Source organism: Xylona heveae (assembly GCF_001619985.1).
Source record: "Xylona heveae TC161 unplaced genomic scaffold L228scaffold_3, whole genome shotgun sequence".
Classification (NCBI taxonomy): domain Eukaryota; kingdom Fungi; phylum Ascomycota; class Xylonomycetes; order Xylonales; family Xylonaceae; genus Xylona; species Xylona heveae.
In genome coordinates this window covers 302,199-329,573 of record NW_017264195.1, presented here as the reverse complement: position 1 = coordinate 329,573, position 27,375 = coordinate 302,199, and the positions used below count along the sequence as shown (strand labels likewise).

The 27,375-nt window shown below is 46.0% G+C and overlaps 8 protein-coding genes and 2 non-coding genes across 10 annotated transcripts; 5 read left to right on the top strand and 5 right to left on the bottom strand.

Moving 5' to 3' along the window:
- Positions 1 to 853: 853 nt before the first annotated feature.
- L228DRAFT_237004 (hypothetical protein) lies at positions 854 to 1,864 on the top strand (the record flags this gene model as incomplete). Its single annotated transcript, XM_018330889.1, has 3 exons — positions 854 to 977; positions 1,073 to 1,386; positions 1,448 to 1,864. 3 exons carry the CDS (start codon positions 854 to 856, stop codon positions 1,862 to 1,864), a joined length of 855 nt encoding a protein of 284 aa, XP_018189590.1.
- A 2,286-nt stretch (positions 1,865 to 4,150) lies between these two features.
- Positions 4,151 to 4,221, bottom strand: L228DRAFT_t41. Its single transcript has one exon. It is a non-coding gene; the product is annotated as a tRNA-Gly (tRNA).
- Positions 4,222 to 4,694: 473 nt separating this feature from the next.
- On the top strand, positions 4,695 to 5,987 carry L228DRAFT_281148 (hypothetical protein; the record flags this gene model as incomplete). The annotated part of the gene is made up of 2 exons (XM_018335869.1): positions 4,695 to 4,755; positions 4,870 to 5,987. 2 exons carry the CDS (start codon positions 4,695 to 4,697, stop codon positions 5,634 to 5,636), a joined length of 828 nt encoding a protein of 275 aa, XP_018189589.1. The 3' UTR covers positions 5,637 to 5,987.
- A 398-nt stretch (positions 5,988 to 6,385) lies between these two features.
- Positions 6,386 to 7,127, top strand: L228DRAFT_244897 (hypothetical protein). Its single transcript, XM_018332035.1, has 2 exons — positions 6,386 to 6,512; positions 6,633 to 7,127. Exons 1-2 carry the CDS (start codon positions 6,398 to 6,400, stop codon positions 6,833 to 6,835), a joined length of 318 nt encoding a protein of 105 aa, XP_018189588.1. The 5' UTR covers positions 6,386 to 6,397; the 3' UTR covers positions 6,836 to 7,127.
- A 446-nt stretch (positions 7,128 to 7,573) lies between these two features.
- Positions 7,574 to 8,398, top strand: L228DRAFT_244896 (hypothetical protein). Its single transcript, XM_018332034.1, has 2 exons — positions 7,574 to 7,958; positions 8,052 to 8,398. The coding sequence occupies exons 1-2, from the start codon at positions 7,760 to 7,762 to the stop codon at positions 8,180 to 8,182; spliced, it is 330 nt and encodes a 109-aa protein (XP_018189587.1). The 5' UTR covers positions 7,574 to 7,759; the 3' UTR covers positions 8,183 to 8,398.
- L228DRAFT_255352 (hypothetical protein) lies at positions 8,259 to 9,751 on the bottom strand (the record flags this gene model as incomplete). The annotated part of the gene is made up of 2 exons (XM_018333882.1): positions 8,259 to 8,334; positions 8,730 to 9,751. The coding sequence occupies 2 exons, from the start codon at positions 9,749 to 9,751 to the stop codon at positions 8,259 to 8,261; spliced, it is 1,098 nt and encodes a 365-aa protein (XP_018189586.1).
- Positions 9,752 to 10,871: 1,120 nt separating this feature from the next.
- On the bottom strand, positions 10,872 to 10,942 carry L228DRAFT_t40. The gene has a single exon. It is a non-coding gene; the product is annotated as a tRNA-Gly (tRNA).
- Positions 10,943 to 11,326: 384 nt separating this feature from the next.
- L228DRAFT_209561 (cytochrome P450) lies at positions 11,327 to 12,982 on the bottom strand (the record flags this gene model as incomplete). Its single annotated transcript, XM_018329817.1, has 4 exons — positions 11,327 to 12,391; positions 12,448 to 12,657; positions 12,708 to 12,736; positions 12,787 to 12,982. The coding sequence occupies 4 exons, from the start codon at positions 12,980 to 12,982 to the stop codon at positions 11,327 to 11,329; spliced, it is 1,500 nt and encodes a 499-aa protein (XP_018189585.1).
- Positions 12,983 to 14,169: 1,187 nt separating this feature from the next.
- On the top strand, positions 14,170 to 16,013 carry L228DRAFT_281143 (ERG4/ERG24 ergosterol biosynthesis protein; the record flags this gene model as incomplete). The annotated part of the gene is made up of 3 exons (XM_018335868.1): positions 14,170 to 14,330; positions 14,404 to 15,914; positions 15,993 to 16,013. The coding sequence occupies exons 2-3, from the start codon at positions 14,436 to 14,438 to the stop codon at positions 16,011 to 16,013; spliced, it is 1,500 nt and encodes a 499-aa protein (XP_018189584.1). The 5' UTR covers positions 14,170 to 14,330; positions 14,404 to 14,435.
- Positions 16,014 to 16,664: 651 nt separating this feature from the next.
- L228DRAFT_218359 (hypothetical protein) lies at positions 16,665 to 26,090 on the bottom strand. Its single transcript, XM_018330184.1, has 3 exons — positions 25,844 to 26,090; positions 18,030 to 25,790; positions 16,665 to 17,979 (listed from the first exon to the last, which is right to left on the bottom strand). Exons 1-3 carry the CDS (start codon positions 25,914 to 25,916, stop codon positions 16,703 to 16,705), a joined length of 9,111 nt encoding a protein of 3,036 aa, XP_018189583.1. The 5' UTR covers positions 25,917 to 26,090; the 3' UTR covers positions 16,665 to 16,702.
- Between the last annotated feature and the right edge of the window lie 1,285 nt (positions 26,091 to 27,375).

Genomic DNA, 27,375 nt, shown 5'->3' with positions numbered 1-27,375 from the left:
TTCCAAATTCCTAGAATGGACCTGCTTTCGGTTACACTAGAAACAATTCCAAACCAGCTGTCAGACCCTGGAGAATACCAAGCTAAATTATCAACCGGAGATGTCGTCCATTGGGAACCTTTGAGAGAGGGCGCACCCGGTCCACTTCCGTGGCTCCCGTTGATGGACTGTCCGCTGAAACCGGACGAGCCTCTAAGGGAGGTGTGGTCTACTATCCGGCCTAAGATAAACGACATACTATTGAGCCATCAACTGAACGTTCATCATTTTACTTCCCTGGACAGGCGTCCCTTTTATAACGCAAAATATGAAAAGATTCGCCAGAATCACGCGACAATCTGTGTGATTGCAGAAAGAGAACATAACAACAAGTGGTTTCATGCCATGGATGACATGCGCGTGCTCTTATGCAATATGAATCTGCCACACGTTACTGTGGAGATTATAGACCCTCGGGCACTTGAAGAAATTGACCTTGCTCCTGTCCCAGACACTGATGCAATTCATAGGATATGGCCCACCATCCGGCAAGATGTTCATGAAATCCTTCGGGGGTCGGGATGGACTTGCATAGATATAGTCAGAAAGGGACCTGCTTCTACTCCAGCATCTACTTACTCGACAACTATAGTTGTAACACTTCCACTGGATAATTACGTACCAACGACGTCGACGGAACGAACTCCCATACGTTGTGGTTGAATTTAGACGAGCGACACTGTGGCGGCTGGGAGATTGCTCTGGAAACAGTTCCGGCCGTTCTGAAGGGAATGCTTCCTCAATGTACGATAAAACGGTGAACTTAGGTCGAGGTATCAGTGTCAATATACCAGGGTCTCCTGGAAATGGGACAATGGGTGGTTATATTGAATTGTTCAAGGAAGACGATCAGAAGAAAAGGAAATCCTACGGAATTTACGGCCTCACATGCTGGCACGTCGTTGAAGATGTAATTCCAGACGGTGAAGTGAGAAAGCGTAAGTCATCCTGGGTGCTTTCTTCTCTTTAAGATATTACTTTATCACTCACATAATTTCCTGGTCGAAATATGTTAATGACGTCTGCATGACAGGTTATAACGACAACGGCATGAATCCTGGAGACGCAAATGGAAAGAAGGTGGGTCTATTGTGTCCGGGAAAAAACGAACATCTTTCCTATTTGAAACAAATTGATTACGCTATTGAGCGCAGGAGGAACACACCGAAGGCGTCGGAGACCGCCATTCGACTTACTCTTGAGAAAGATGCAAGCCTTCAAGCGTGGGACGAGCATGGGAAACTTGGACACCTGTTCTGTGGCTCTGGTCACAAAAGGAATGGTGAAAGCCATAGACTTGACTGGGCGTTGATCAAGGTGGATCAAGAACGAATTGGTACAAACAAGGTATAGACATAATAGACAAATTCTAAATTGCAAATCCGAAGATCATGCTAATTGAGAACAGCTACCATCCAGAGAGACATGGGACAATCTTCCGTGCAATTCTCGAATGATTGTGCCAATTCATCTAGACAAATTAACGAAGATTGGAAACCGCTCTCAGTCATCCGAATATGTGTTTCAAGTGGGCAACGTATCCAAAGCTAGCATTGGTGAATTTTCTGAGATGCGGTCAGACTGTTTACTCAAAGGCGAAACTGTTCATTCTATCGAATATTGTTTCACCGGACGCGGCGGCCTTTTTGCGCAAGAAGGGGACTCCGGTGCTCTTGTATATGACATGACTTGTAGTCTGGTTGGAATGGTCTTCCTTGGCAATAGCATGTTTTATAACCCAGGAGTCACATACGTTATGGACATAAAACATCTGGTCAAGGACATTGAGGAAAGGACTGGCTGCAAGGTCGGTTTGCCTCAATAGCTGAAGAGTGTATGTCCAGGGTGTATGATTGATATTGTCAGCTATAATAACTCGATCATATCTATTGATTGGTGGTTATACGGCCGCTGAAGCGAACCAGTTTCTTTTCAATCTGGCGTGGAAATGTCAGAGGTTCATCATCATCCATAAAGAAATTGTGTGCAGGAGATACGGCCCGGTTGAGTTGCAGTCCGCCATGGCAAGACCTAACACGCCGCAGCTTTTGGCATCGTTGCAAGAGCCATGAACAGAATTAGAGTCCGACCTACCAACTCAACATTCCTCTAGCAGAGGTACCTCTCCTTTCTTGGTACATTTGTTGTATCTCCGCAGTAAGACTGGGATGTTCAGCCCGTTCGAAACACTACTAACAGAATTCTCTCCGCTGGAAACGTGTTTACCAGAAAAGGGCCATTTCTATGCCAATATCATATCTGAGTTTCTCAAACGGAAGACCGTCAAATGTCACCAACGTGGGACCTTGGAAACCCGATTCGTTCCACCACAAAACACAGATAACGTGATCTTGTCCGTTCCACATCGCCTTTAAGTCATTCACCTCATGCACGACTTCATGTCAACAATAAAGTTTCTCGTAAGGTTCTGTCTCTTCTCTCAACCGTGGTAGAGATGTCTAACAGATTTGTAGGAAGCTTGGGGAAAGTTACTGGTGCCAGAAGGAGACACGTCTTTACGAGGAGCAATTCTTATATATGTTTTGGGAAGTTCCTGGAGAGTTAGTTCTGGGATTCTGCCCGCTTTCAAAGGTTAGAAATGCAACAGTTAAGACACCTAAAGGTTTTCTAAGCCAAAGGAGCAAGGTTTCTGGATAAAGGCTGGCTCTGACTTGTTACTGGACGCCAAAAGAGATCATTCACGCTCATTGGTAGCATGGCCACCAATGCTGTCTTTGAAAAACCATGGGAGATCCTCAACAACCGACCAATTGCATATTGCAAGGCAAACTTTTGATTGGAGAACATGTTTCATGGTTTGGGAATAACAGATCGACCCGCTTGTTCAAAAGCATTTCCTGCTTATTTCACCAGCTATGCCACAGTAGCAGGATATGGCCATGGATGCTCCATGTATGCTTGGCGTAGGAAGCAAGGGTCACTAATTGCAGATGATCTGGGCCTAATGTTGCCCGAGAAATCATGGATCATGCACCTCAATTACTTTTGAGAAGCACTACCGAGAAGGAGCATTTTGCAAACCAGTTACTACGATTGCTCTTGATGGAAGTTTCAAGAAAGAAGGACAAATGCAAGATACGGGTACAAATCCAACACTCCGTCAGGCTGATCTAGGAATAACAAAGAAAGAAATGAAATCATACCTCACAGCATTTGTTCAACAGAAACTGGAAGATCCCGCAACCAATCCAGCTGGATTTACTCATTTACAATGGAAAGAGTGGGTAAGACGTACAAGACGAGTAGCAACCAAAGTGTTGCAGATTGAACGGACAAAACAAAAGCAAATGTCCTGACTCTGTGCAGTTTGAAGAATCGGCAAAAGGCGATGAACAAGATATTAAAATGTGTTCTGAATGCAATACAATATGCGCAAGAAATGGTGAACGATTTGGCTACAAGCAAAGATAGGGCCAGGCTGGTGTGTAGGTATATTTTAGTGGATTTCAAGCGAACATTTCGTCGGTCTCGGCGGGTTTCCGATACTGAATAACCATGATGGGCCTGAGCTCGGTACTCTTCAGTTGAATCGGCAGCTATTTTCCGCCCAACTCGCAATTAACTATCCGGTAAACAATTGACCCATAATTTCAGACACGGGAGATTGATGCAGAATTTTAGATTCAATGTCACAAAATTGTATCTACAAGGTTCGAATAAACAATTTACCTAAAATAGCTTGAACCGTGCTATATCTTGTTGTTGTATAGCGTACCATACCTCAATGGATAAATTTTGGTAAGTCTGTATTGGTGTGTAGTTTTGGAGATATATTTGAGAACAGCCGGGAACCTGGCTTTCCAGTGAGAAATCATTGGAATGTTACTGGGCGGACTGCCGAGAGCTTAGCAATGCTTGGCTGATTCATCGCTGAACAGTACGTACGATCAGTGGGAACTATAACTGTCCCTCCCCGCTCGCTACAGTAAACCCCAAAGAACACGCCAGAGCAATTTATCATGTTGGTGTAAATGGAGTGTTGTAGCTCTTGCATGCTAACTTTACAAAGGAAAAAATAATTAGGAAAGAAAATTAAAAAATATATATCTATCTGGGAGGGTTCGCAAAGTGAAAAGGAGCAAAAAGATAATGCGTCGACCGGGAATCGAACCCGGGGCTCGTCGATGGCAACGACGAATTTTACCACTAAACCATCAACGCCTGGTATGACAATTGTCAGATTATTCCTATATATATTCCATTCTATTTTATTCTACCCCGTAGCCCAATGGAACTCATTGAACCACTTGGCTTCAGTAAAAACGGATGGGGTCGGACAATAAGAGACCGAAATGCAGGGACCCAAGGGAACCTGCTTCCATGGTGGCCTGCCTATACCAGAGCAATAAAACAGTGTTTGTCGATCGATGGTTTCGTATCCTGCCGCTCATTTAGCGACTTTCCCTCTATAAGATATCTAACCTATAACTGTCTACTTACCAACCTTGCAGATTAATTTACCTTTTGCTCGTCACCGGTCCTCTATGATTCCGTTTGGAGTATTTTTATGTGCAAGATACGACCCTCAATCTCTGATTTACGAAATATCCCCAACCAGTGAACAAGTCTGTATTGATCTCTCATAGTTGTCGATTTTGACTCTTTTCTGTTCCGACCAAGCCGTTCCTTTCGCCATGGCCAAGCCCATCAACCAATCCATTCAGAGCGTGAATGCTAATAGCTGGCTCATCGGTGGTTAACTGCTTTGCGAACGTCTTCCATACCCAACGGGCGGCTGTTGGGATGATGATCTTGAAGGCTCGTCCTACCGCTTTACACTAAATCCAGACCCTTCATTGACAACGAAAGTCACGGAGCTCGCTCCGGACGACCCTCACATTGTACTATGTCACGATGTCGCAAATGCTTCTGCAGTCTGGACCATTGGTAGTAACACGTTCTGCAAGGTAAAACGACTTGTTGAAGGCGTCACTTCTGAACGACAGACACTTGATTTCGTGGACAAGATTGTTGACAGGAAATTCACCGCCCCAAAAGTCATATATTCTGTACAAATTGAAGACCGGAGCATTTGCATTATTCGAAGACTTCCTGGGCGGACTCTGGCAGAAGCTTGGCCTACTCTTGATAGCTACTGGCGACAGAAATATGTTGATGCGATAGCAGGTATCTGCAATTACCTTGCTACTCTCAAACACGACAGACTAGTTGGTGTGGATGGCAAACGTCTTCCGGAATACTTTCTTGCCAATGGGGAGCAACCAGAGGATTTTGATCCCGAAAAGTTGTCAAAGACATGCCAAGGCATGGGCATGAACTGTTCTGAATTCGTGTTCTATCACGCCGACCTCGGTCCAACCAACATTATTGTGGAAACAAAACCACAGCATGGAACCATTGGTATCATTGACTGGGAGAACGCGGGTTTCTTTCCAAAGGGTTGGGTTAGGACTAAATTTCGGCTCTGCATGGGAATGGATCTATCCGGGGATGTGGAAGATCCATCGGAGTGGAGGAGCATGGTTCAGCAATCGCTGGGAAAGATCGGGTTTGAGGACTACGCAATTGCTTGGTTTGAGTGGCTGAAAATAAGGATGCAATCGACGTGCAGGTAGGGGAAATCGATGCAGGAGCCAGAATACTTTTTCTTTTTTCTTCCTTTTCTTTTTTATTTTCGCTCCCGAAAATGGAAAGGTTGTTTAGGGTTGGATACAAGCCAGCTTTTGTCTTACAGGTAAGCTGTCGTACTAACAAAGGTCTTCCCACGTTCCATCTGCTCTGGGCCTTGGCTGTCCAATATCTCTCTGGAACACATAATGATTACTAGTTACAAAAATTTCGACAAAGGCAGTGAAGTTTCCCAAAATACATTAAAAGGAACGTTCCTCCGTTGACATCTTGAATGTAAACCCAAAAATGTATTTTCCTAGTTGTACTCAAGTATAGATTTTTTTGGTCCCGTGCTGACATGACATGTAATTCTCGACTACCTTTACCTTGCAGTATAAATCAGACGAATGAGTTCTGGACCGGGCCAGCCCTGCTTCTGTCTTGAACCCATGCTGCATAATGCTGCCGTTCCAGCACCACGTGCCAAGATACTGCAGGGCCCAACGCTGACCGTGCCGCAAACTGAACCGACTGTATGGCGTAATGCTGCATCAACATGCTCCGAAAGAGCGGTTCTGCCGATGTGCCTTCGTATTGGATTTACTATATAATGCCTCAGCCGCTCGAGGCAAAAAAAAGGTTCTCATTTCCCATCAGGTTCTCACCAAGATCGCAGATTCGCTGAAGTAGCAGATCCGATTTTCCTAATATAATCATCACCTTCACACTTATTGTCTTGCTAATTGCCCTACCGCTCATATTCAATATGCAGTTCAGCCTCCGTCTTTTTCTTATATTTTCTGCCGCCGGACTCGCAGTGGCTAACCTGTGGACAAATGAATATGCATCTGATTCAAAGTGCATAGTGGATGGAGTAAAAGGTAAGAATCGTCACTCATACCAGTGCTGTGGTGTATCTCCATCATGGAGCATCTCTCCATCGGTGAAAGCATAGAGCACTGGTCCCGTTGACATGTTGGTCTGAACTGACCCCACAGCAGATGGAGAGTGTGGCCCAAGTTCCTCTACGACTGAACTTCAACCGGCAGTGTCAAGGGTTGCTGAGGTCGGTGGAAATGACTACGACATTATCGGGCCAGAGATGGAGGCGATAGTTGCCGACGTGCTGGGGTTGAATGATGAGGAGTTTGCCACCAAGTGGGCCCACCGGCGTCGTGGGCCCACCCCGCCTCAATTTCCCTAAAGCAACCTGGAGTCGTATAGTCAATGTAAGGCACCAGGGTATCACCCTTCAAATAAACACTATACGTTGATGGAATTCAGAGCAGCAAGTGCTGTTATCAACCTTATCACTGCGCCAAGGATATTGCAAGCTCCGTAAAGCAGAACGGAATTGGCTATCACTCTCATTTTGACTCAATGTGTGCGGTCTGCTAAATCATAGCTTCGTGATTGTCTTTCCACTGCATTTCTCCGCCTCCTCTTTTAGATAGCTGCCAGCTAATACATCCATCATCTTATTTTTTTTTTTTTTTGTCACAGTTTCGAAACCCGGCCTCGTATATATAACAAAAATCTCTTTAAAATATGTACTCTTCAAATATGACCAAATCTTTCAACGGTGGTTCCAAAAATCAATAGAAGCATTTAAAATGATGCCCCTGAGTTATCCGGTGAGCGGATGTCGTCTGGTTAAGCGCCCATTTAAGCCGTGCCCAAGCGTTTGTCGGATGCGGGACGATGGGGGGCGAATCTCCTGAGAAGCGCCCAGCTGACCTCGTATCTATCCTATTCTATATCAATATGTGGTATGTTTGCATTGTGGACTACTATACCTACCTAGCTAGGTCCAGCCTCCAGGGCATTCATTAATGACAGGGCCCGCGTAGGTGCCCAATTGCCCCCAGGGCACCCTTGCACCCAGAGCGATAATGTGACTAAGTTTAGATATAAATCAGAGGCGGCATGCGCCCCGCAGACTAGCTAACTTGCGGGTCGAGGTCACAAGCTTAACTATACAACAAGCCACTCTACTTCGCGAACAAAGCTGCTTTGTAAGAGCTTCAGCACCAACATTTTTACTTTCGAGTCCTTTCTGACAGTCAAAGCTCCGATATCAGCTCTCACCTGTGCGAACAAGATTTGGAGGCATCAAAGTATTGGGACCATGGACGACAAAAACAAACTTCAAAAATCACCTCTGGACATTCCCCTTCCCTTGTGGAGTAGACCGCCAAATTCTATGGAATTCACGGATGATAATGGCGTCTACCATGACATCTATCTCCCTGTAGGAACTGCGCATGCCGCTCTGGATCACCTTCAGAATAAACGATGGGATGAGTTGGCAAAGTTTGAGCCCTTTGGTGAGCTGATTCGCATTATCTAACCAGCATTACCTTGATACTTGCCTCCAGGGATCCCTTAGTCGTTCATAATGCTGACGTATGTTGTGGAAGATTCCGAAAAGTGGAACGCTTCGACACCAGAGCAACAAGGTTTCAAGCCAATCAATCGAGGTGGTTCTAAGGAGCAGGGCGCTGAACCTCACACGGTTCAGCAGCAGAACGCACAGGAAGAGAAGAAATAAATATGCGTTGGAGTAGAGTGCATAGCAGGCTGAGCAGCATAATTAAGTAATAGGAGTTTTATCCAATGCTTGCCTCTTACTGGAATAGTGTATCTTCTAGATCTAACAATATTGCATAAATGACAAAGTCATAACAGTGGTGCTTTTTGTTGCTGAGTAGGTTATACAAGTGAATTATCAAAAATGAATAGGATTCCAGGTTTCAACCTGCGGGCGTAAATGCAAAATAATGAAGAATAATGAAGAAAAATTGCTGCACTGGAATCGTTCCGATATCTTTGAAGTGCAATGCGGTCCACAGTTCAAGCTCTAAGAGGGGCTGTTCAAGAAATCCTGGCAAGCGGCTTTACGCTTGATGCCTCTTGGGGGCGTCTCAGTCATACGCTGTTGCCGAGGACGCCTCCAAGAGATAAATTGTTCCTTGGGCTCCAGTTCCTTGGTCATTTTCTTAAAAGGGTCTTCCCCACATACACAAGGCAGTTCGCGCGTATCAACAACGCTTGAAGCGCGTGACGACCGGCCTGGACCCCTAAATGTCTCTGGGAACCCCATGAGGGGTCTGGGCCATTTGTTTCTCTGAACATTCGCGGTCTTCCGCCGTTGAGCCCAATCAACCAAATGTTTCCGAAACAAGCCAACGTCGCTATCGAGTTCACATATCACCGGCCATTCTTCGAGGGACTGCACCGTCTCCGGGTCGCGGTTGTGGGTCTGGATATCACGGAAATGGTAATCTTCAGTGATGATGGCGTAAACAGTAAATATCAGGCAAGTGATATCGGTCTCGTCATGGCCGACGTTGTGCGCAAGCCAGCCTCCACGCTCAAAATCCAAGAGTTGGATCTTGCCGGTTTCCGGGTGGATGACAAGATTCCACGGAGCAATATCTCCATGGAAGATGCCCAGTTCCAGATTCAGGTAGTCCACCGTGTCCGTGAGTTGCTGCAGCCACTCTAGTCGGAAAACTCGACTTCTGTTATCGTCGAGAGTTCCTCCGGGCACGTAGATGGTGGCGAAGCCTAGGATCCGCGATTCAATATCATCGACAACGATACGATCGAAAGCGATGATGTTTGGGTGCGTTGGAAGGCTCTTGAACAGGTGCATTTCTCTCCAAATACGTGCCAAACCGTGCGGTGTCATGGCGTATTTGAATACTACCTTTTTTGTAACGCCCTTCTCGTCGAGGTAGCTCGTCAAGTCAACCGACGGCCCTATACGATCCAGTTCAGAGAGCTGTGATAATTTGACAGTAGAGTAATTCTGTAAGGATGCTGCTGTTAAGTAACGTGGGTATTCCGGCGTGAAAGTAGGATCATCTCTGGGGTCTGACGACACTGTGACTAGCAAGCCATTTTCGTCCACTCTAATTACACAAACGTTGGGGCTAAGTTGGTCAATATAACGTTTAAGTACTCCAATTTCCTTTTCTCCGTCCTCGCCGAAATAGCTGAGTGGGCCGGTGATGGTGTACCATCGGCGTTCGTCGTAGTCAATCGTGGTTGAGATTTTCGAGTCGCCAAAGAGACATTGAGACACAGGTGAGATTCTATATTCTGGAGGAATCATGACAAAATTTTAACTTTGGATACTGGGATTTTCCTGATGGAGATGATGCTTAGTCTTTGATAGGGAATCAAGTTGAAGCGGAAAAGAAAGACTCTCTCTAAAATTCATGTCATGAAAGAAGTGATGGTGATGGAACAGCTTCGAAGTGGCATAGAAAGTACATAAGAGCCACCAAAAACGGAGTAACAAAGAAAACAACAAATTAGTATGGGGTGGTTGTCTGACAGGAAGCAGACACAGACTCCGATTTCATAAAAAAGGACGTGAATCTTGGTTGCCCACTATGCCAGATTTCTGCTCGAAAGACATTGTGAAACTTTCCAGAATTCTATATAATTAGCGAGATATGGTAAGCATTTAGATGGTAAGATACTCATCCATACTAGCATTTTTAGTCCACTGCAAAATGGAATCCTCACCCCTTTCCCTCACAATTTTGAGTTCTGAATTCGTGTTTCTTTGTTGATATACGACCAAACAAAAAATAACGAAAGCGGCTAGTGAAAATCAATACTTACAAGCCCACTAATTAGCGTCAAAGTCACCCGCGCAGTGACGCCGCTTTCACCCGTTTCCTCGCTAAATGTATTGACGTTCAGCTATCCTCCAGCAGGCAAAACCGTCCTACAATGGAAATTAGCGCGAAGTATTCCAGCGCTTTACCTAAAGGGCCAAATACCCTACCATAAACTACCTCTCGGTTGTTCAAGCATAAAGGGTTCGAAAATAAAGAACTCGGCCTTACCGTGCCCGCCTAAATCCTCTAGAGCTCCACGTGAATTTCGAGGCAATGTAATTTCAAAAAAAAAGAATAAGAAAAAAGAAAAAAGAAGAGTACACATTGTACATCGCCTTGAAGGGCCTCTCATCTGGTCATCAAAATGAATGATATTACCAAGTGGGTACAGCCCCATTAGATCACCGACGACAAACTCGTCTAGACGTCTCTCATCTTCCAACAAAGGTCCATGCTTCACCCGACACATGACCAATGAGATCAGACCTGACTTACGGAGAAAAAACGAATGAGAGAAAATATCAAGAATAAAAAATCAAAGAACGCAAGGGGGGAAAAAAAAGTAAAGCAATTGATACGAAAAACAAAAAAGAAATGAATCAATGCGTCGACCGGGAATCGAACCCGGGGCTCGTCGATGGCAACGACGAATTTTACCACTAAACCACCAACGCTTGTTGAAGATTTGATGTCGTTACAACAGTACACGATTCGACGACTGTTTGGAATCCATATCTTTGGCTCAACTCACAAGAAACGATCCTATGAAGTGCATGCATGGGAAATAAGGCCGAGAGAGGGCTGCTACATGAAATATGTTCTATTTTAGTGCTTGAATCAAGAGCCAAAAAGCACTGAGGATGCGCACTAACTAGTGGATCGCTAAGGCTGATCCAGAATGATAGGTCAGGAACCTACAATAGGACGTGTTACAATACATGTTTCTTGCTTCAGGTAGAACGAGGCTCAAAGAAAATTGGAACGTGGCCGTATGTAGTCGACATAAGCATAATTGCGATTCGTTAGATACAAGACTAGAAGTAAAGAACAAGAGTGCCTCAGCATTCAACTGGCTGGCACCATGCATGCAAATGCCTGTTTGGATAATATGCAGCAATGCACTCTCTCCACTCCATGTCAGCAGCTGTGGTCCCGTCTAGAGCCATATCAAACCGGCGAATCAGTGTCGCAAAGGCAATGTATAATTCGCACCAGGCCAAGTTGACACCAAAGCACATTCTCGGTCCGCGACTAAAAGGCACCAGCCACTGTTCCAGCTGCTTCGCATCTTCTCCAAGCCAGCGTTCCGGTTTGAAACTAAGTGCGTCTTCGAAAATTTCCTCGGATTGATGAACGTGGAGTATTGCCATGCCGACCGTGGTACCTCCAGGAATGGTTTGTCCAGATATAACAGCCCCTGTCGGTGGGACCACACGTGTCAGGGACACTCCCGACGGGATGTGTCGCAGAGACTCTTTTATAGTTGCTGTCAAAAGCGGCAGTGCTTCAAGATCTTTAAGGTTGGGTTGAGCTTCGAGATCTGGCCACACAGAAAACACCTCGGCCTTTAGTCGAGCCACTAAGTCAGGTTGGTTGAGTAAATTCCAATGGCCCATTAATAATGTATCAGCGACTGTGTTGGCGCCGGCAAAAACCAGCGTTAAGCCTTCGTCATGGAGTTTTACAGAGTCAGGAACGACTTTGCTCCTGTGGGCGTTCGGGTCTAACATTCGGTGAAAGATTGTCTGGTGCAATGCTTCATCAAGCTTTTCAGGGTTATCCAGTACCTTTTGTAGCTGCTCTTCGATAATCGCCCGTACACGGTAAATTCTTGGAGCGAGTCTCTCTGCATCCGGCAACGTCTTCATGATTAATGACGGTGGCAGAGAATATGCGACCTTCCGTATAAGTGGGAAATTCTTCAGTATTGGGAGGGCTCGCAGACTTGCGTCCATTGCGACTATCAAGGGATCTGAAAATGCCTGCGCGTCTAAGGCGTCCACACAGTTTCCAAAAGTGAAATACATGATCGTGTCAAGTGTAAAGGAGCGGAACGCATATAGCAAGTCAATCGAGCAATTTTCCGCGTTGGCTTTGGTTACCGCTGTCGCCAGTCGATTTGCCTGATGTCTTTGTTTAGCGTCTGTATCATGTCTAGTTCACAAGTATATTTGCTTACATTCCGCCATACTAGCCCTTCAACGTTTTGAATGGATCTCTTAGAGAACATCGGTTGAAGTACTTCCCTTCGTTCCTTTGCGTCTTTATACTTGAGGAAGACAAACGAGCCTGAGCGTACCCCAGGGGTCCGGTACAGGCCTTCGTCCTTGTCCCATCTGTTCGTGCCATGGTAGATATCGTGGAATGCAGAAGGCTTGCCAAAATGGAGCTTTACCAATTAGATATCGAGGATACCAGATTAATATTCAAAACGCTCACCTCATTCGGACCTATTCGAACAATGTCGCCTGCATAATCAGTATAACGTCCCTTTGACATTATTTGTGGCAAATCTCACCATGTTTTCTATGAAGATCGAATAATAACTGAGCCAAAGTCTCTTGTTGAAATACTTCCTTGTATGCTTTCCACCAAGATGTGGCACCGGCCATACGTGGCCCCGGAAATCTTCGTAGTGGATGGAAGAAGACGTTGTATATGATAGGGCACAACGCTATCGAGAGGGCGACGAGAAGCCAAATCCAGATTTCCATCATGACCAACGTTGCAGCGCATTCGAATACTGTTCCCGGAAGATTTCTGAATATGCCAAATCAGGATGTAGGGAATTAGGCATGCACAAGCTGATGGTCACCATTCTGGTCGTCTCGAGCTACGCCAGCAGCTCGGTCTTTTATAGCGCTTCCTGTCTGTTCTGTAGAAGCTGAGAAGACCCGTCAGAGTCATCATCAAATGTTGGTGGTGTGTATCTGAAATTACATTTTTGGAAGTATAGAGTTGGATCGAATATGCCAACTGGGAGCTGTAAAGCTTAGACCTCATGGCCCTGGCCGGGTCTCGAACTGAGGCATTTCCTTGAAGGGCCTTGGAGGGCTGAGATGTTTTGCGAAACTTTTCTGAGTGACCCTTTTTTCATCGCTGGACCTGGGTAAACCAACAGCTTAATTGGTGCAAATTTTCAAGGTGGTCATCCGTTTCACGTGTCATGTTTCAAACATCAAAGCGTTGCAGCGAAAGAGAAGCTGCCGAGCAAGCCCTGAAGAATTCATGACGAATGACTGATGACTGCCAAGGCCAAGCCCGATATTTTTGTATTGAAGACAGCACCTTTTACAATCTATACGAAATGTTAGTCTCACAGCCAACACGCTGAAAGATGGTCCAGGCTTGCCAAATTATAGCGTATTACCGAGACAGCATCCGACCCACGCTCGAATTTCTAATTTGGAGCTTTTATGCTCGTGAGAGCTTAGATAAGCTTAACTCGTCTTTAATACTTGATCTGGGCTGAGTCTTTACTGAGTGACCAGACTGGTTGACGGAATATGGTTGTTTTATTAGCAAGGATGCGCATGACCATGACTGCAGGCATATAGTCCTGCACCGTCCCGTTCTCTGCCGGTAAAGGCAAACTATCCTTGGCCCAGAGTTCTCCGAATCCAGAAGTAACGCCCTGGTGCAGCATGGAGCTATCCGAATCGAGAAACGTGAGGTCGCTGTCAGGTGTCCCTTATCACGTCGACTACCTTATGGTACTCTATAGCCACGTGTAGGTGACAACGCGCTAAAGTCTACTTAAGTGGCGCGGGCCGTAGGGCGGAAGGGTTCGCCAGCCCCCCGTAGCGGACTTACCGAGCCAAGACCGGCCCCCAAACATAATCTTAATATAAAAGTCTCTGTCACTGTAAATTGGAGTGATTACGGTATAATTATTGTACCGAAAGTCCGTAACTGTATCTTTAGGCGAAATCGCACAAACTCAGGGGCTTGCTTACTTATTAAGGTATCTCACTTTCTGTCTACCTCCCGTAGGTAGGTATGCTGTACACCTCCCGTAAGTCAACTTGTAGCAGTTGGACGAAGAAACACAAACGATAACATGTAAGTCTGTTGCAGTATAACAGTACATCGCATTTTCCAGAAGCCGGAGCTGATGATTCTATTTTTTACAAAGAGAAGAGAGGAATTTTTGGACGGCCAATTCCGATGTCAGCCCACCGTTCATCGCGACGTCAGGTTCACTTTCCTGCTCTCAATGGCAGCGATGAGAACGACAAAACTGTGCCCGCCGATATCAAAGATGGATCAATTGATGATTTTGCAAAGGAACACATCAGTGGCGGCTGGCGTCCAGGAATGGACCCCAAAGTCGACTACTCTGGACACTTTGAGTTTGGCGGCTCACTTGGCAACTTGGCTCTCATGACCGGTTTCCCTTTGCTGATGTACTATATGTGGATTGGGGCCACTTATTACGACGGAAAGCTGCCTCTCCCACGACAAGACCAGTCATGGTCGGATTTTGGATCCCACATGCTGCACCTTGTGTACACGGGCGCCTTCCCCCACTTACGGGCGTGGCGCATCTATTGGATTTATTACATTTTTGAGGCTGCGTGTTATCTCTATATGCCTGGCTTTACTTGCTACGGCAAGCCGTTAGCTCACGAGGGCGGTAAACAGCTGAAATATTACTGCTCGGCTTTTTCCAGCTTCTACTTGACAATATTCGTTATGGCTGTTCTGCATGGTACTGGCTTGTTTCCCATCTACACTTTTCTGGACGAGTTCGGTCCCATTATGTCTGTCGCTATAATATCCGGATTCCTCGTGAGTTTCTACGCCTACTTCTCCGCTTTTGCCCGTGGAACTCAGCACCGCATAACTGGTTATCCGATCTATGATTTCTTCATGGGAGCTGAGCTGAATCCCCGTCTATTTGGCATTCTTGACTTCAAAATGTTCTACGAAGTCCGCATCCCGTGGTTCATCCTTTTTGGCTTGAGCTCCGCAGCCGCCGCACGTCAGTATGAACGGTACGGCTACATTTCTGGCGAAGTGCTTTTCCTTGTTATGGCCCATTATCTTTACGCCAATGCCTGCGCCAAGGGTGAGCATCTCATCACGACCACCTGGGATATGTACCAGGAAAAACTGGGTTTCCTGTTGATTTTCTGGAACATGGCTGGTGTGCCTATGTCGTACTGTCATTGCACACTCTATCTCGCCAATCGCGACCCATCTACATATGCATGGAATAAATATGCCCTTACCGCATTCTTTTTTGCCTATCTTTTTGTTTACTGGGTCTGGGACACTGCCAATGGGCAGAAGAACTCGTTCCGGATGATGGAGCGCGGAACTTTTGTCAAGCGCAAGACATTTCCACAACTCCCTTGGCAAGAGCTTTACAATCCCAAGGCTATCCAGACAGACACCGATGATCGGATCTTGGCAGACGGATGGTATGGTCTTGCGCGCAAAATCCACTACAGTTGTGACATGTTCTTTGCGCTCTCCTGGGCCTTGATAACTGGGTTCGACAGTCCATTTCCCTGGTTTTATCCTGTCTTCTTCTGCGTTATGATCGGTCATCGTGCGATGAGAGACATTACCAAATGCAGGAGAAAGTACGGCGATGCCTGGAAGGAGTATGAGAAGCAGGTTCCATACCTCTTTATACCGGTAAGTGCACAGATCTCTCTTACAAGTTGAAGAAGCCTGGCTAATTGTACTCTTGAAGTATGTGATATAAATATTCAGGTTGCATTGCGACGGATCTGAATAAGAAATTTTACATAGACAAAAAGGGCTAAGAATTAGCTTTTCAAGGTGAAATGTAGCAAAAGCATTATGCTAGGATAAGCATTATATAAACTTTTAAAATAATTAAACCAATCTATACAATAATAAAAACGTTACAATGGGACTGGCTTACCCGTGGTGACATTATCGCATGCAGCCCAAGACGATATCGTCCTTTCTCGTCCTTCTACGAAGAAAGAAATCTGACCAATTATGATTTAAACAAAAATTCAAGAGGGAAACAGACAGATCCAATCTTTAATATAACAAAGAAATGACACAAAGGCGCGGGAAACTAGGAAAAATTAGTAGAGAAAAAAAATAGTCCAAAAAGATGCGTCGACTGGGAATTAATCCTGAGGCTCATCGATCGCAACGATGAATTTTACTACTAGAACCATCAATGCTTCTATAGACTTGAATCCTTAATTGAATATACAAACTTTTAACTTTTATTTTTCTACAAAATACCCTATTTGTACCTAAAGGCAAAATGGAAAGTACCTCAAGTGTTCGGCCAAGTCACTAGTGGGGCGAATATCTGCATGTCACTTCTCGAGATTGTAGTGATCTATGTCAAGGCATCCTGACATGTAGATACATATAGAAAGATACATAGTATTGTTTTCAGGCATCATGGTTCTTAATCCAAGGTAACTACTAATTTCTCATTTTTCAAACTCATCCTCTGTTAGTAAGGCACTGTATAAAATTTTCCCTAGATGTGTGTTCTCAATCCCCTCAGTGTTGTGGCGAATCTTGATCAGAACTGCCTTCAAAAAAGGAATTGGACTCTCTTCAAAGCAAGCAGCATGTCCAGGAATACCGTAATGATTCTGCACAATGAAGCCGTCACTCTTTACAACCATCCCGTGTGTTGCTGGTTTCCAAGCCAGGCCAAGATATTCACACACTTCTGTGTATTCCTTGAACGAGTTGAAATACAATTGCCCAGCAAAAAGGTTGAGCTCGATCACAAGACGACGAGGAATGTCCTTTCTGGATGAAGACGGAATGGCATATAGATCCAAGTCGTCAATTGGAGGAAACCCTAAATTTTGCCTGGGAGCGTATATGTGAAGTACTGTACTTCTGGAGGAGGCAATCTCATCTCGTAAGGCATTAGCCTCGAAAGGACTCAACACAACCATGTGATTACTACCGTCGTCCGAAGTCGTGTTGGTAAGAACCCATTGAATATTTCGCTGGTAATCATCCATACAGCTCTTCTCAGATTTAGTTTTTTCGACCGTGCGAGCAAAGTCCCGCGTGATTAGAAGACCACGAGGCCATCGACGAACATCAAAATGGGCCGCCGCGGTAGTGTCAGCAAAAACCTCGAAAGCCCACATAAATGCGCTATTGCAATGGCCCATTTTCCCAGTCTTCGCAAAACGACGGACCGCCGGATGGACATAATGTTTTAACGGTTGAGCCGGGGGTGCGAGCTCCTTTTGCCGTTCGTGCTCAATCTCTGGGCTCAACTCCCGCTCTTGTTCTTCCTGCAGAGAACTCGCATTCACATCCAAGTTCTCAAAATCGCCACACCGCTGGATGATTCCACGTAGTGTGTCATCTTGGGAGGATATTATGCTTTTTATAAACGGGATTTGGTTGCAAGGGCGGTATCTTTTTTCCAGACTCTGTGCCTCATCAGCAAGAAACTCTTTCGCTAACCCATCGTTCAGAGCAACAAAAGGGTCTGACGCAAGTGCTTGCGCCCAGAGAGCCTGCTGTTTGATGAATGTACACCCTTGAGTTGCCCAGATAGGAATAGAGTGTAGGATATCCGCCCAGGTTTCGTGCATAGACCATACAAGGATATCGGCAACCATAATAGGTTCATCATTGGAAGCTTTGGATTTGCGAATTTTGGTCTCTATCTCGTTAGGGACGAAGAATACCACTGATTGGCCAAATCCAAGTTTTCTCATCCGCATGCATGCTGAATCTTGTCAACAAAAGAATATCTGTACACTAGACGAAGTGACTCACCCTGAACGAGTCTGTCCTTGACCACGTTTGTTCCAAGAGTTACCACTGCGCGGTATTCCTGCGGCAGCCGAAGGTCTATGCCCCGTGTGTGGGCTTCATCAAGGTAGACTAAGCATTCGCCAAGATGCTTTGCAAAAGGTGATGTTTGCAGACGCTCTACATGTCCATTCCGGTCTAATACGCAAAGATTATCTGAATCATCGCAGAAAATCACTGCCTGGGCCTTGCTGGGGTCATGTACCAAGCTGAGCCAGGCCCTTGCCACTTCTTCATTTGTCATCTCAACTATTTGAGCCCCCACATCGAGAATGACCCTTACTTCGTGTGGCATCTGAACTATCGATTCGAGCATCTTCTCGGCCCTACCGGTGCCATGATGTCCCGCCTTGCTCAGGAGCTCGACGGAGTTTTCGATGCACAAGAGATACTCGAGAACCAATGCATTGGTATGCTTTTGGCTATCAAGATCAAGTTGCTTGACATCCAGTGGCAGAACATTCCGCGAGTCATTCGTACCGCTGAAGCCTGTTGTAGGATGACACTTGACCCGCCCGATATCCCACCCGGAAGCGGATAGCTTCTCAGGGAACTCCTTCATTTCTTTGACGAACACAATTCGAGAAAGAAAGTAGTCGATGGCTCCTTTCGAAAATTTTAAACTGGGAAAAACCTCATTGCGGCACTGCTCTGTATCGCGAAGATTGATTCCTTGGAGGTGGCGAAATGAAGGGGGAAGGCCTGGTGCAGAAGCAACCCAAAGTTGGTATTCCATATCAGCCTGATCAGACCTGGACAGTTTGTCAAAGGCGATAAGCAGCTCCTCGTCGTCCAAACCCCTATAGTAATATGCGAGAGAGGTCAGGGAAATAACAACATCAGGATGACTGAACTCTGACCGCAGAGAAGGTTTATCTTTCGCTTGGTATGGGACTGCAAGCCTTGTTCTCGGCCGCCGCGTGGAGTCCAACCCATAATTCACTCGCCATCGTTTTTTGCCGAAAATAAAGGCGAGCAAACCGGAAGAAAATAGACCGCGGATGAGTAGCAGACTGTCTCTTGCCAATGCCCAGAATTCTCCTTCCTCCACCCTCGCGACTATCTCGGCGGCTGGAGACGGCTGGGAAATATAATCTTGCAGCGCGGTCCTTGACTCTTTCGATTGCTGAGCAATCGGAAATCCTGGCACAGGCCCGTCATCGCACAGATGAGTAACTGTCTGCCCTAGTACTATCGTTGCACCTTTCTCATCGAGAAAGCGTATCCGTGGGTAGCGCCCATCGACGGCATCTTCAATCTCTAGTGATTCGGGCAACTCTGTCTTGACCCGGAGTGCGGTTTTTGCAACCAGTCGAAGTATATGCTGGATAATTATCCATCGCTCTGGAGCAAAGTCTATTGGGCGTTGCTGACCCATAGTGTAGATAAGTTCAAATTTGGTAGAGAAGTTTTCATCACTCTCGTCGACGATGTCGCGAGAGAACTGGTCGAAGGCGAGCTGGGTCTTCAATAGGCTCTGTGCTAGAGTGCTCTCGCCCTTGATAGTAGTCTCAATAACCATCAGTTGGAAAGAAAGGATATTTTCTGGCTGCAAAAGCAAGACACCCCCATCACGTCTGCATTTCTCGTAATAGGTACCGAGGAAGTCTGCTTGAGTTACACCCAGTCTCAAAGATCTCGAGAAGGGCATGTGGTAAATGCGTCTCCCGATTAGTCCCCCAAGCTTAGCGACAAGCATTTCAAACATTTGTCGTGATTGTGGCCTGGCGACAATCACTCGAACAAGGCAGGAAGTATCCGCAAGTGAAGCTGCGACGACCGGTACAATGACTGAAGACTTTCCTTCGCCCATATTTAGCTGCATCACTGTGTTCTTGTTCCCAGGAGGATGTCCCATCATCGAAGCAATCTCCTCCTGGGCCTCCCTCATTCTGAGATTGCCTTCAATTTCTAGCAATAAAGTGTCTGGATATTTAAGAGGATTCCAGGTCCGAGGCTGGAGGCTGCAAATCTCCTTGTGAAGATCTGCTTCCTGATTTTGGAGTTGTACAAGTCGCTCAGATGCCTGAAGTTGTGTTAAGTGAGTGCCGAAAGCGACAACAGTCTCCTTCAATATGTCTGTAAGGTGCCTCCAGTTTTGTCGATTCAGCTGTGAGACGATTAATCTTGCAGAGACCCGTGGCCAGAGATATGTGTCTGCAATCATCGAAAAGGATGTTGAGAGGTTGGAGAACTCTGACGAACCCTGATACCCACCCAGTACTCCAGAAAGTAAGTTCAACGTACGGCTATAGTGCGCTTTTGCCGAATTGTAGTAGGCTTCCAGTTCCTTTTGTCGCTGTTCTGTAGCAGTGCTTGGGGTATACTGCTGGGAGTGTCCATGGAGGTGGTCCGCGCTTTCTTTAAGCTGTTTGACATAGTTTACCTCCTGCTGTGACTCAGCAGTTCTATCCAGCATCTTCAATAATTCTGATATGCGATTGCTTTCTGGCGCGGCTGTGGCTTTGAATAAGTCTGGTGGCGGGATAGGGTCGCTGGCATCTGATATACTTTGCAGTGGAGCTCTCATGAGCACATCGTTAAAAGTGATGTAGCGAGCTACCTTTCTCGTTTGGTATTGACTTCTGGCAAAATTAGGAGGTTCAAATGTGAAGCACTTGACACTGGCACCGGAAAGTGCACAGCATATCCGCTCGAGGTACTCGTGAAAAGCCTTGTTGCGGTTCCAAATCCGGAATTGATTTGCTACGCGCGCGATAGCCGCTGATTTCCGGAAGTAATCGTCGAAAGACTGATCAAGCTGCAAAGATGGCCATTGGGAGCAAATGAGATCAACCGCTTTCGAAAGCACACTTTGCTGGCTTGAAAGGAATTCTTTTCGCCGCCGGTAGTATGCTTGTCGGTTTGTTTCGCTGCGAAGGCGAGGTCCGTTGACCTGGCTCGTGTGATCAAAAGAAACTGCCTCAATGTTGACCAAAGAACGAATTTTATCCCTGCTAGGACTTAATCCTTCCGTGAGGTGCAATTGCTCTACTTTCGGGACCGTGATCCTTCGCGGAGCCTCGAGGCGGGTGAGTCCCACCAACACCGCTAGAACCGTCTCATCTGAATGTTTGGAAAAGGCCATAGTAGCCATCCATGTCATCAAACGATACGGGTTCGAAGATGCCAAGTGTTGACTGAGCGTTTGGTGGATACTAAGCCATAATTCTTGCAGCATTGGCTTCGGATCGTTAAGCCAATAGGAGTCGTATTGGAGTTTCGACATTTCTATGTTAGTCTCGCCGCCAAAAGACGAATTCTGTGTCGAAAGCACCGTGTAGAGGTAAGCAGCGCTATCCTTGGGCAGCGTGAAAGGGAGATCCATTTTAGAGCTGATGAAGCTCGCAGCAACCACTGATGCACGCATAGCGCGCAGAGAGTCTTGATTGCCATCTCTTGATCCTACATATTGCTTGTCAAATTCTGTCGTGAAAGATTCAGCGCCGAAGCCCGCAAGTCGAAAGGTCGACGACCTGATGTTGTCACGTCCCAGAAGATGACTATCGGCCTTATTCAAGTCCGGAGGTACAATGGAGTCCAAAAAGAGAAACGCAGTCTGTTTAGCTTGTCTAAAAAGTTTGCTTACTTCGTTGAAAAAGTAGCCATGCTGAGATAAATAGCTCAACTTCGGATCCCAGTCGACCACTTGCATAACTTTAAGATGTGGGGGATAGTAAGTTCGGCCGGGAGCGAGGTTTGCAAGTCGGCAAAGGAGATCAAGATTCTCCTCGGAAAAGCGATCGAATGACCACACACCAGCTGACTGGAGTATCGTTAATGCCTCTTCAGTACCAGTGTTACGTGTGAAGGGGTCAGGCAGGCAACTGGAAGTCAGAGCGTGCAGCTCTGCGAGGAAAAGCTTGCTTTGTAAACTCCCATTTCCCACCAAGCGGCCAAGATGGTTATCGAAATGGTATGGCTGAACCCGTTTGGCATCGCATCCTAGCGTCACAGCGACATGGTGAACAGAAGACGAGATTATCATTCGCTGCCAACGGGGTATACAATGAGGGATAAGAATCATCCGCGTGCAACGGTCACCAATTTTATGGAGGAACAACTTATTTTTCAATCCAATGAGTGTGTCACTACCTTGTCTGGTGTCCACACACATGTCTCTGTACTGGCGTGACTTGATGGAGTGGGAGCCCGGTGAGACATCGAATTGAAGCTGAAGGCGGGGAATATCAATCTCGAGGAAACGAGTCTGTTTATTGTAGCAAAAATGTAAGCCGGATATGTTTTCGAGGGGTTGAAAAACTCTCAACAACCAAACAGCAACAGACTTCGAGGGATTGAGTAAGTGAACATTGTCAAGTTGTAGGCGCCATTCAGATCCAATCCTTGATAGTCGCCAAGTGGATTGTGGTGATAACCAAGGGCTAGCCTTGGGCCGGAATTCGACGACATCATTCCTAACATCGTACCAGTGGACATAATCCTCGGTAAATTTCATCGGCAAGCTCGACCCGAAGACTCGTGGAGGAACGTAATCCCAAAAATGTCCATGCTTTGAGGCACGAACAAGAAGATCCTTTTTCAGAAAGAAATGGAGTTGGTGCTCATGCAGAATGTGGTTGGATGAAAATCTCATCCCTGGCTCCGCGCTGGGTACGACTTCAATTGGGCTTTGTCCAAGGAGTATACGGTAAGTTTCATGATTTTCGTATTCCAGAGGAAGTCGGGATAGAGGGAGACCGTTGACAAGCAGCTCAGCTGTGACAACGTTAAAGTGAACCATAAGAGCCGATTCGTTGTCTTGGCTATAGGAGCTGATGCTGAGCCAGCAGTCTCTTTCAACTGCCCATTGATCTCTTGGTCTGTATGATTGCCAGTGCTTTTGGATAGCGTCATTCAGACAAAGGCTTCCTCCTAATGTGATATTGTTGATCAAGTCTGTCCGTGCACGGAGAACGAGGCGCCGATGTCTCAGGAGTAAAGCGTCAAGAAATACAAGGTCAATGGCAGTTCTTTTTGCTCGTTCTGACCCTTCGACACAGCGTGCAGTGTCTCGGATAGCAATACTGAATTCAATAAAAACGGCAGCGTGACCAGGTTTTTGAAGTAGCTGCGAAAGGAAAATATCATCCACATCGAAAGTTTGAATACCTATTAAAGCGGTCTGAAGAGTTCTCTGACAGAACTCTGATCTCTCCTCATCGCTTCTAGTGGTCAGCATGCCATGACGCAGAGGTATTAACCATTTAGAACAAGCTTGGCGAAAGTCTCCGAGAAGGCTGAGGTATCGGTGCGAATTCTCGCGAGACCCAAGTGATAAAAGTCGGGTTGCCAAGATAACAAAAGCCCCGACCGCTCCTGAAGATTCCCAGTTCTCCTTGAGCCTAGTAAAGGACTGTGCTAGATATGTACAAAACTTGAATACAAACTTATCGTCCTCAAGAACCTTATGGGAAGCTCTGTGTACAGAGTTAGATGGAGGCCCGGTTTGATGAGAGATCTGCCAGGCAAAGATGACGGTTTCCAACTTTCGCCAGTCAACTGAAGGCATAGCTAATTGAATCAGAAGGTTCTCCCACTGGATCTTGTGGCCCAAAGGGAGTAAGCACAAGGCTTTGAATTCATCAACAGATAGATTATCAGGACAATCAGCCTGCTTGGCCACCACACAGTTTGGCTGTGGTCCGTCCGGCTTTCCCCAAGGTCGCCTCAGGAAGCTTCGAAGGATAGGCGTGATAGAGAAAGTGCAGTTTTCAGAGACTTGCTCACTTAACGTTGCTTCTGCAAGGAACCCATTCTTACATTTGTCAAAATAACTCCATTGTAATCCGTTTTGTAAAAAAACGTCAGCTTCTTCGGTGACAGCGATTGACTTTGAACATCGATGAGTGGCCGTATGCGGTTTAGTCTTGGACGCAAGGACAATTCGTTGCAAAGAGGTTCTAGAGGAAGAAAATAGTCCTCGGTAAGAATCCAAGTCACAATAAAAAAGGTTGTTATCTGTCATGTTCTGATAGGCCAAGACATTGTCTCTCAAAAAGATAGTTAAATCTCTCCAGGAACTAAAGGCAATAGGTACATCCATCTCGAACACTGTAGACTGCGCCTCCAAGTGGCACATCGGTAAGGGCCATTCGTGAACATCAATAGTCAGCCGATCTGCCTTTCTTATAAGAGAGCACTTGGAACAGAATGGACTATGCTCGGTTATATGATCCCCAAAATTGTCCACCTGGTCAATATAGTCATGTGGCTTGGAAACAGACTCCGCCATCAACTTTGTGTATCTCTCTTTAAGCCGCTCGAGTTCTTTGCACTTTCTTTGCCGATCTTCAAGTGCTTGCTTCTCAATAGCAGACATGCGTTCCTGATGTGCACGAGAAGAGCCAAAGTACCGGACAGAGAATGCTGATTGCGTGCCAAAACTGGTGAATATCTGCTTACGGAACGCGCTTCTGCCACGCAGCAGAATGTATTGCTCAACAGTTGAAAGTCTTTTCATATCCTTATGAAATCGAAGCAGTAAAGATCCACAAACTTCGCTAGATACTTCAGGATCGTACTCAGCCAACATAGGATAAGTTGCAACAGCCGACTTATCGCAGGCAACCCAAAGCTCAAGGATTGTGAGTATCATCACCGACAACCCTTCAGGCATATCTCCATACAACTGAATAGCCACCGCGTGGTATGCCTCCAAGGTACCCTTGATCAGGGAGCACGTGTCTGAGTCATTGAGATGAGTACTGATCCAAGTTTCGAGATTTTTAGCTACCCAGTGCTCAAATGCGGCAATATTGAGTAGTTGATAACAACCGGTAGTAGGAATTTGCCTGGGACACGGAAGATTATCAGGCGGGAATCGGAGGATCTGAGAGGTAGGGATAAAACATCTGCCAGATAAGAGAGGAGTCCGCGAAGAGACTTCGCCAATGAAAACATCGAGCTTCGGCAGGCTGATATCTAGATTCTTTTCTATATCTGGTGATACGATAACCGACATGTCCAATTTTTGCTCCTGGGACTCGATGACTGTCGTCCACCGTTCATTAAGACGCGAAGTAGCTTGCCGTATAGTTTCATGAACGACCACCATCCAAGGCTCGGTTTCTTCGATATCCAGCTTCCGGATACGGCGGGCCAGCTTAGCGTTCATGATGAAGATAGTTTCGGTATCAAGCTCACGAGATAAGGCATGCTTGATGATAATGGATATGAAGAAGACCATGAATCTCTTGTAGAGCCCATCGCCTATAGTGCCTTGGCATGCCCGAGCCAGTGTCAGCTGTAGAACGATTCGAAGAAGCAGCCAGGTCGGAGACCTCCGCCACGGTAGCCGATTTCCCGCACTATACACGACTTCGTCGCGAGTATTCTTCCAAAGCCCGGACACCTGCGCGAGGTCACCATGGGGTCGCAAAATAGCGCTAAGGAGTTGGGTCACAAGGCACGGATTGGTCGTGTCGCGGTCTTCTGCATGAGATTGTCTTGCCTTTCTAACTCTTGGCTTCGACTCCACCACAGCTTGGTGGCTCATTTTTGAGATCATTGCAGCGAGAGCTGTCTGAAAATCGTCTACAGCGAAAGTGTTTTGCGGAATAGACACAGCCGTCTCCGGAAAGTAGCGCCGGAGTCGACCTTTGGTCGTCATAACATCCACATTAAGAGCAGAAAGCTCAAAAGATTCAACGTAGATCGTTTTGGCTTCGCTCCGGATAATTATGCCTGCATTCTGCGCTCTAACATGCAGTGGGATCACCATCTCTAATAAATTATTAGCTGACTGTCTGACCAGGGAGACGGTGCTCGTGGTTGACCTTTCATTGTGGTTTGGCTGAAGTTGTCCTTGAGTACGTCTTCGCGTATGTGACCGCTTGGGTCTGTCAACATAATGAAGCGCTCGATAGCGTGGGTCGCCAAATTGAGGCATGTGCTGTCATCCCCTGAGACAAGATCTCGAAATTCCCCTAAGGATGCAGCCAGAAGCTCAGTCAACGTAGCCTCCCACCCAAGCTGATCTTCACCACCTGGGAGTTTTGGGGGAAGGAAAACATGATTGATGAGGCATTCAAGCGTCTCTCGGTTCCCTGCTCTAGCCATGACTTCAACGGACCACAAGTTCCCTCAACTTAAACAGGTTGCTCAATCATATATTGTGCCAAAAGATACAAAATAGCTGGACTAAACCAGCTATAGATTTTCAAAAGAAAAAAAAAACCAAGAAATTTGTGGTTAAAATTCGTAGGCAATGGGGGAGAGGAAGTTGGCAGGAGAAGGACGATAAGGCAGAGTCGAGGAAAGGGGCAAGGCACGCGTTGCCACAGAAGTAAGCATCATGAGCAGCTGAAATGTCACTGCTTTGTGTAACGTGCAAGTTAATCAGTAAGTCGCGCAACGACGAACGGCCAGTCAACAAGGTCGCAAACGGAAGTGTTTTGAATCTTGGGGATGCAACCAAAAATTATCAAATGCAATGGAATAATATGAGACTGTGGTTCACAAACTGAGATGTAATGGCTCAACAGAATACCAAAGGTTTACTTATCACATGCCTGCTCATTATTTGCCCTAGTCGAAAGTACTCATCGTGTCTCATTACTGAAAGAAACCTAGTAGATTTTTGTCCAGCATGTTGACCATTGATGATCCCACAAGCATTAAAGTTTGGAGCACTGCTGTCATGTACCAGCTCGCGATAGTTTTCTGACTTGGCTTTGCCACTCGGGGAAATATATTGTGGCCAATTGGGGATCTACATGTTCAAGCAACCATGCTGTCCACGCCCCACTGGCAGAGCTTATGCTGATCTGTCTTATATTGAGCTGGTTTGTCTCTTGGGGCATACTGTAAAAACGACTCAAACTGGATAGTAGAACAAGACTTATAAAATCTTTGATTCAGCTTGATGTTCATCATTGCTGCCATTCTGATGATGGTATCAAATGACACTCAATTAATTGTATATGATCTCATTTAATCCTTTAGCATAATTTGGGTTTTCATCACACATAGGTCTCCTTGTCTTACTTGCCAAGGAGACCAGAGCCTGAGAGGACAGTCTTTTAACCAGCTGATACTTCTTCTCATGTACAATCTATAGCTGAAAGTAAGGTACCTTCTGGACCAGTAACAATTCAGCCAGCACATGGTTATTTTCAGTGGGCTTCAGAAGTATTAAATGAAGTAAAGGAGACAGAGGTACTTTTAGATGCATTACACCTCAGGGTAGAGAGTATCACGTTGTAAGGCAGTAGACAAATATTACTTGGTAAGTAGTGTATCAATCTGTACACTTTACTCAATTAGGAACGGTACCCTTGTTTAATTATTGCACTAAGATAATCTTTGT

Bases quoted from the DNA above. Each gene is read 5' to 3' on its own strand.
- L228DRAFT_244897 (XM_018332035.1), top strand. From the start codon at position 6,398: ATGCAGTTCAGCCTCCGTCTTTTTCTTATATTTTCTGCCGCCGGACTC. The intron at 6,513-6,632 runs GTAAGAATCGTC...ACCCCACAGCAG, and splicing joins CATAGTGGATGGAGTAAAAG to ATGGAGAGTGTGGCCCAAGT.
- L228DRAFT_218359 (XM_018330184.1), bottom strand. From the start codon at position 25,916: ATGTTGACAGACCCAAGCGGTCACATACGCGAAGACGTACTCAAGGAC. The intron at 25,791-25,843 runs GTCAACCACGAG...ATAATTTATTAG, and splicing joins CAGCCAAACCACAATGAAAG to AGATGGTGATCCCACTGCAT. The intron at 17,980-18,029 runs GTGAGTCACTTC...GACAAGATTCAG, and splicing joins CAAGGACAGACTCGTTCAGG to CATGCATGCGGATGAGAAAA.
- L228DRAFT_244896 (XM_018332034.1), top strand. From the start codon at position 7,760: ATGGACGACAAAAACAAACTTCAAAAATCACCTCTGGACATTCCCCTT. The intron at 7,959-8,051 runs GTGAGCTGATTC...ATGTTGTGGAAG, and splicing joins GGCAAAGTTTGAGCCCTTTG to ATTCCGAAAAGTGGAACGCT.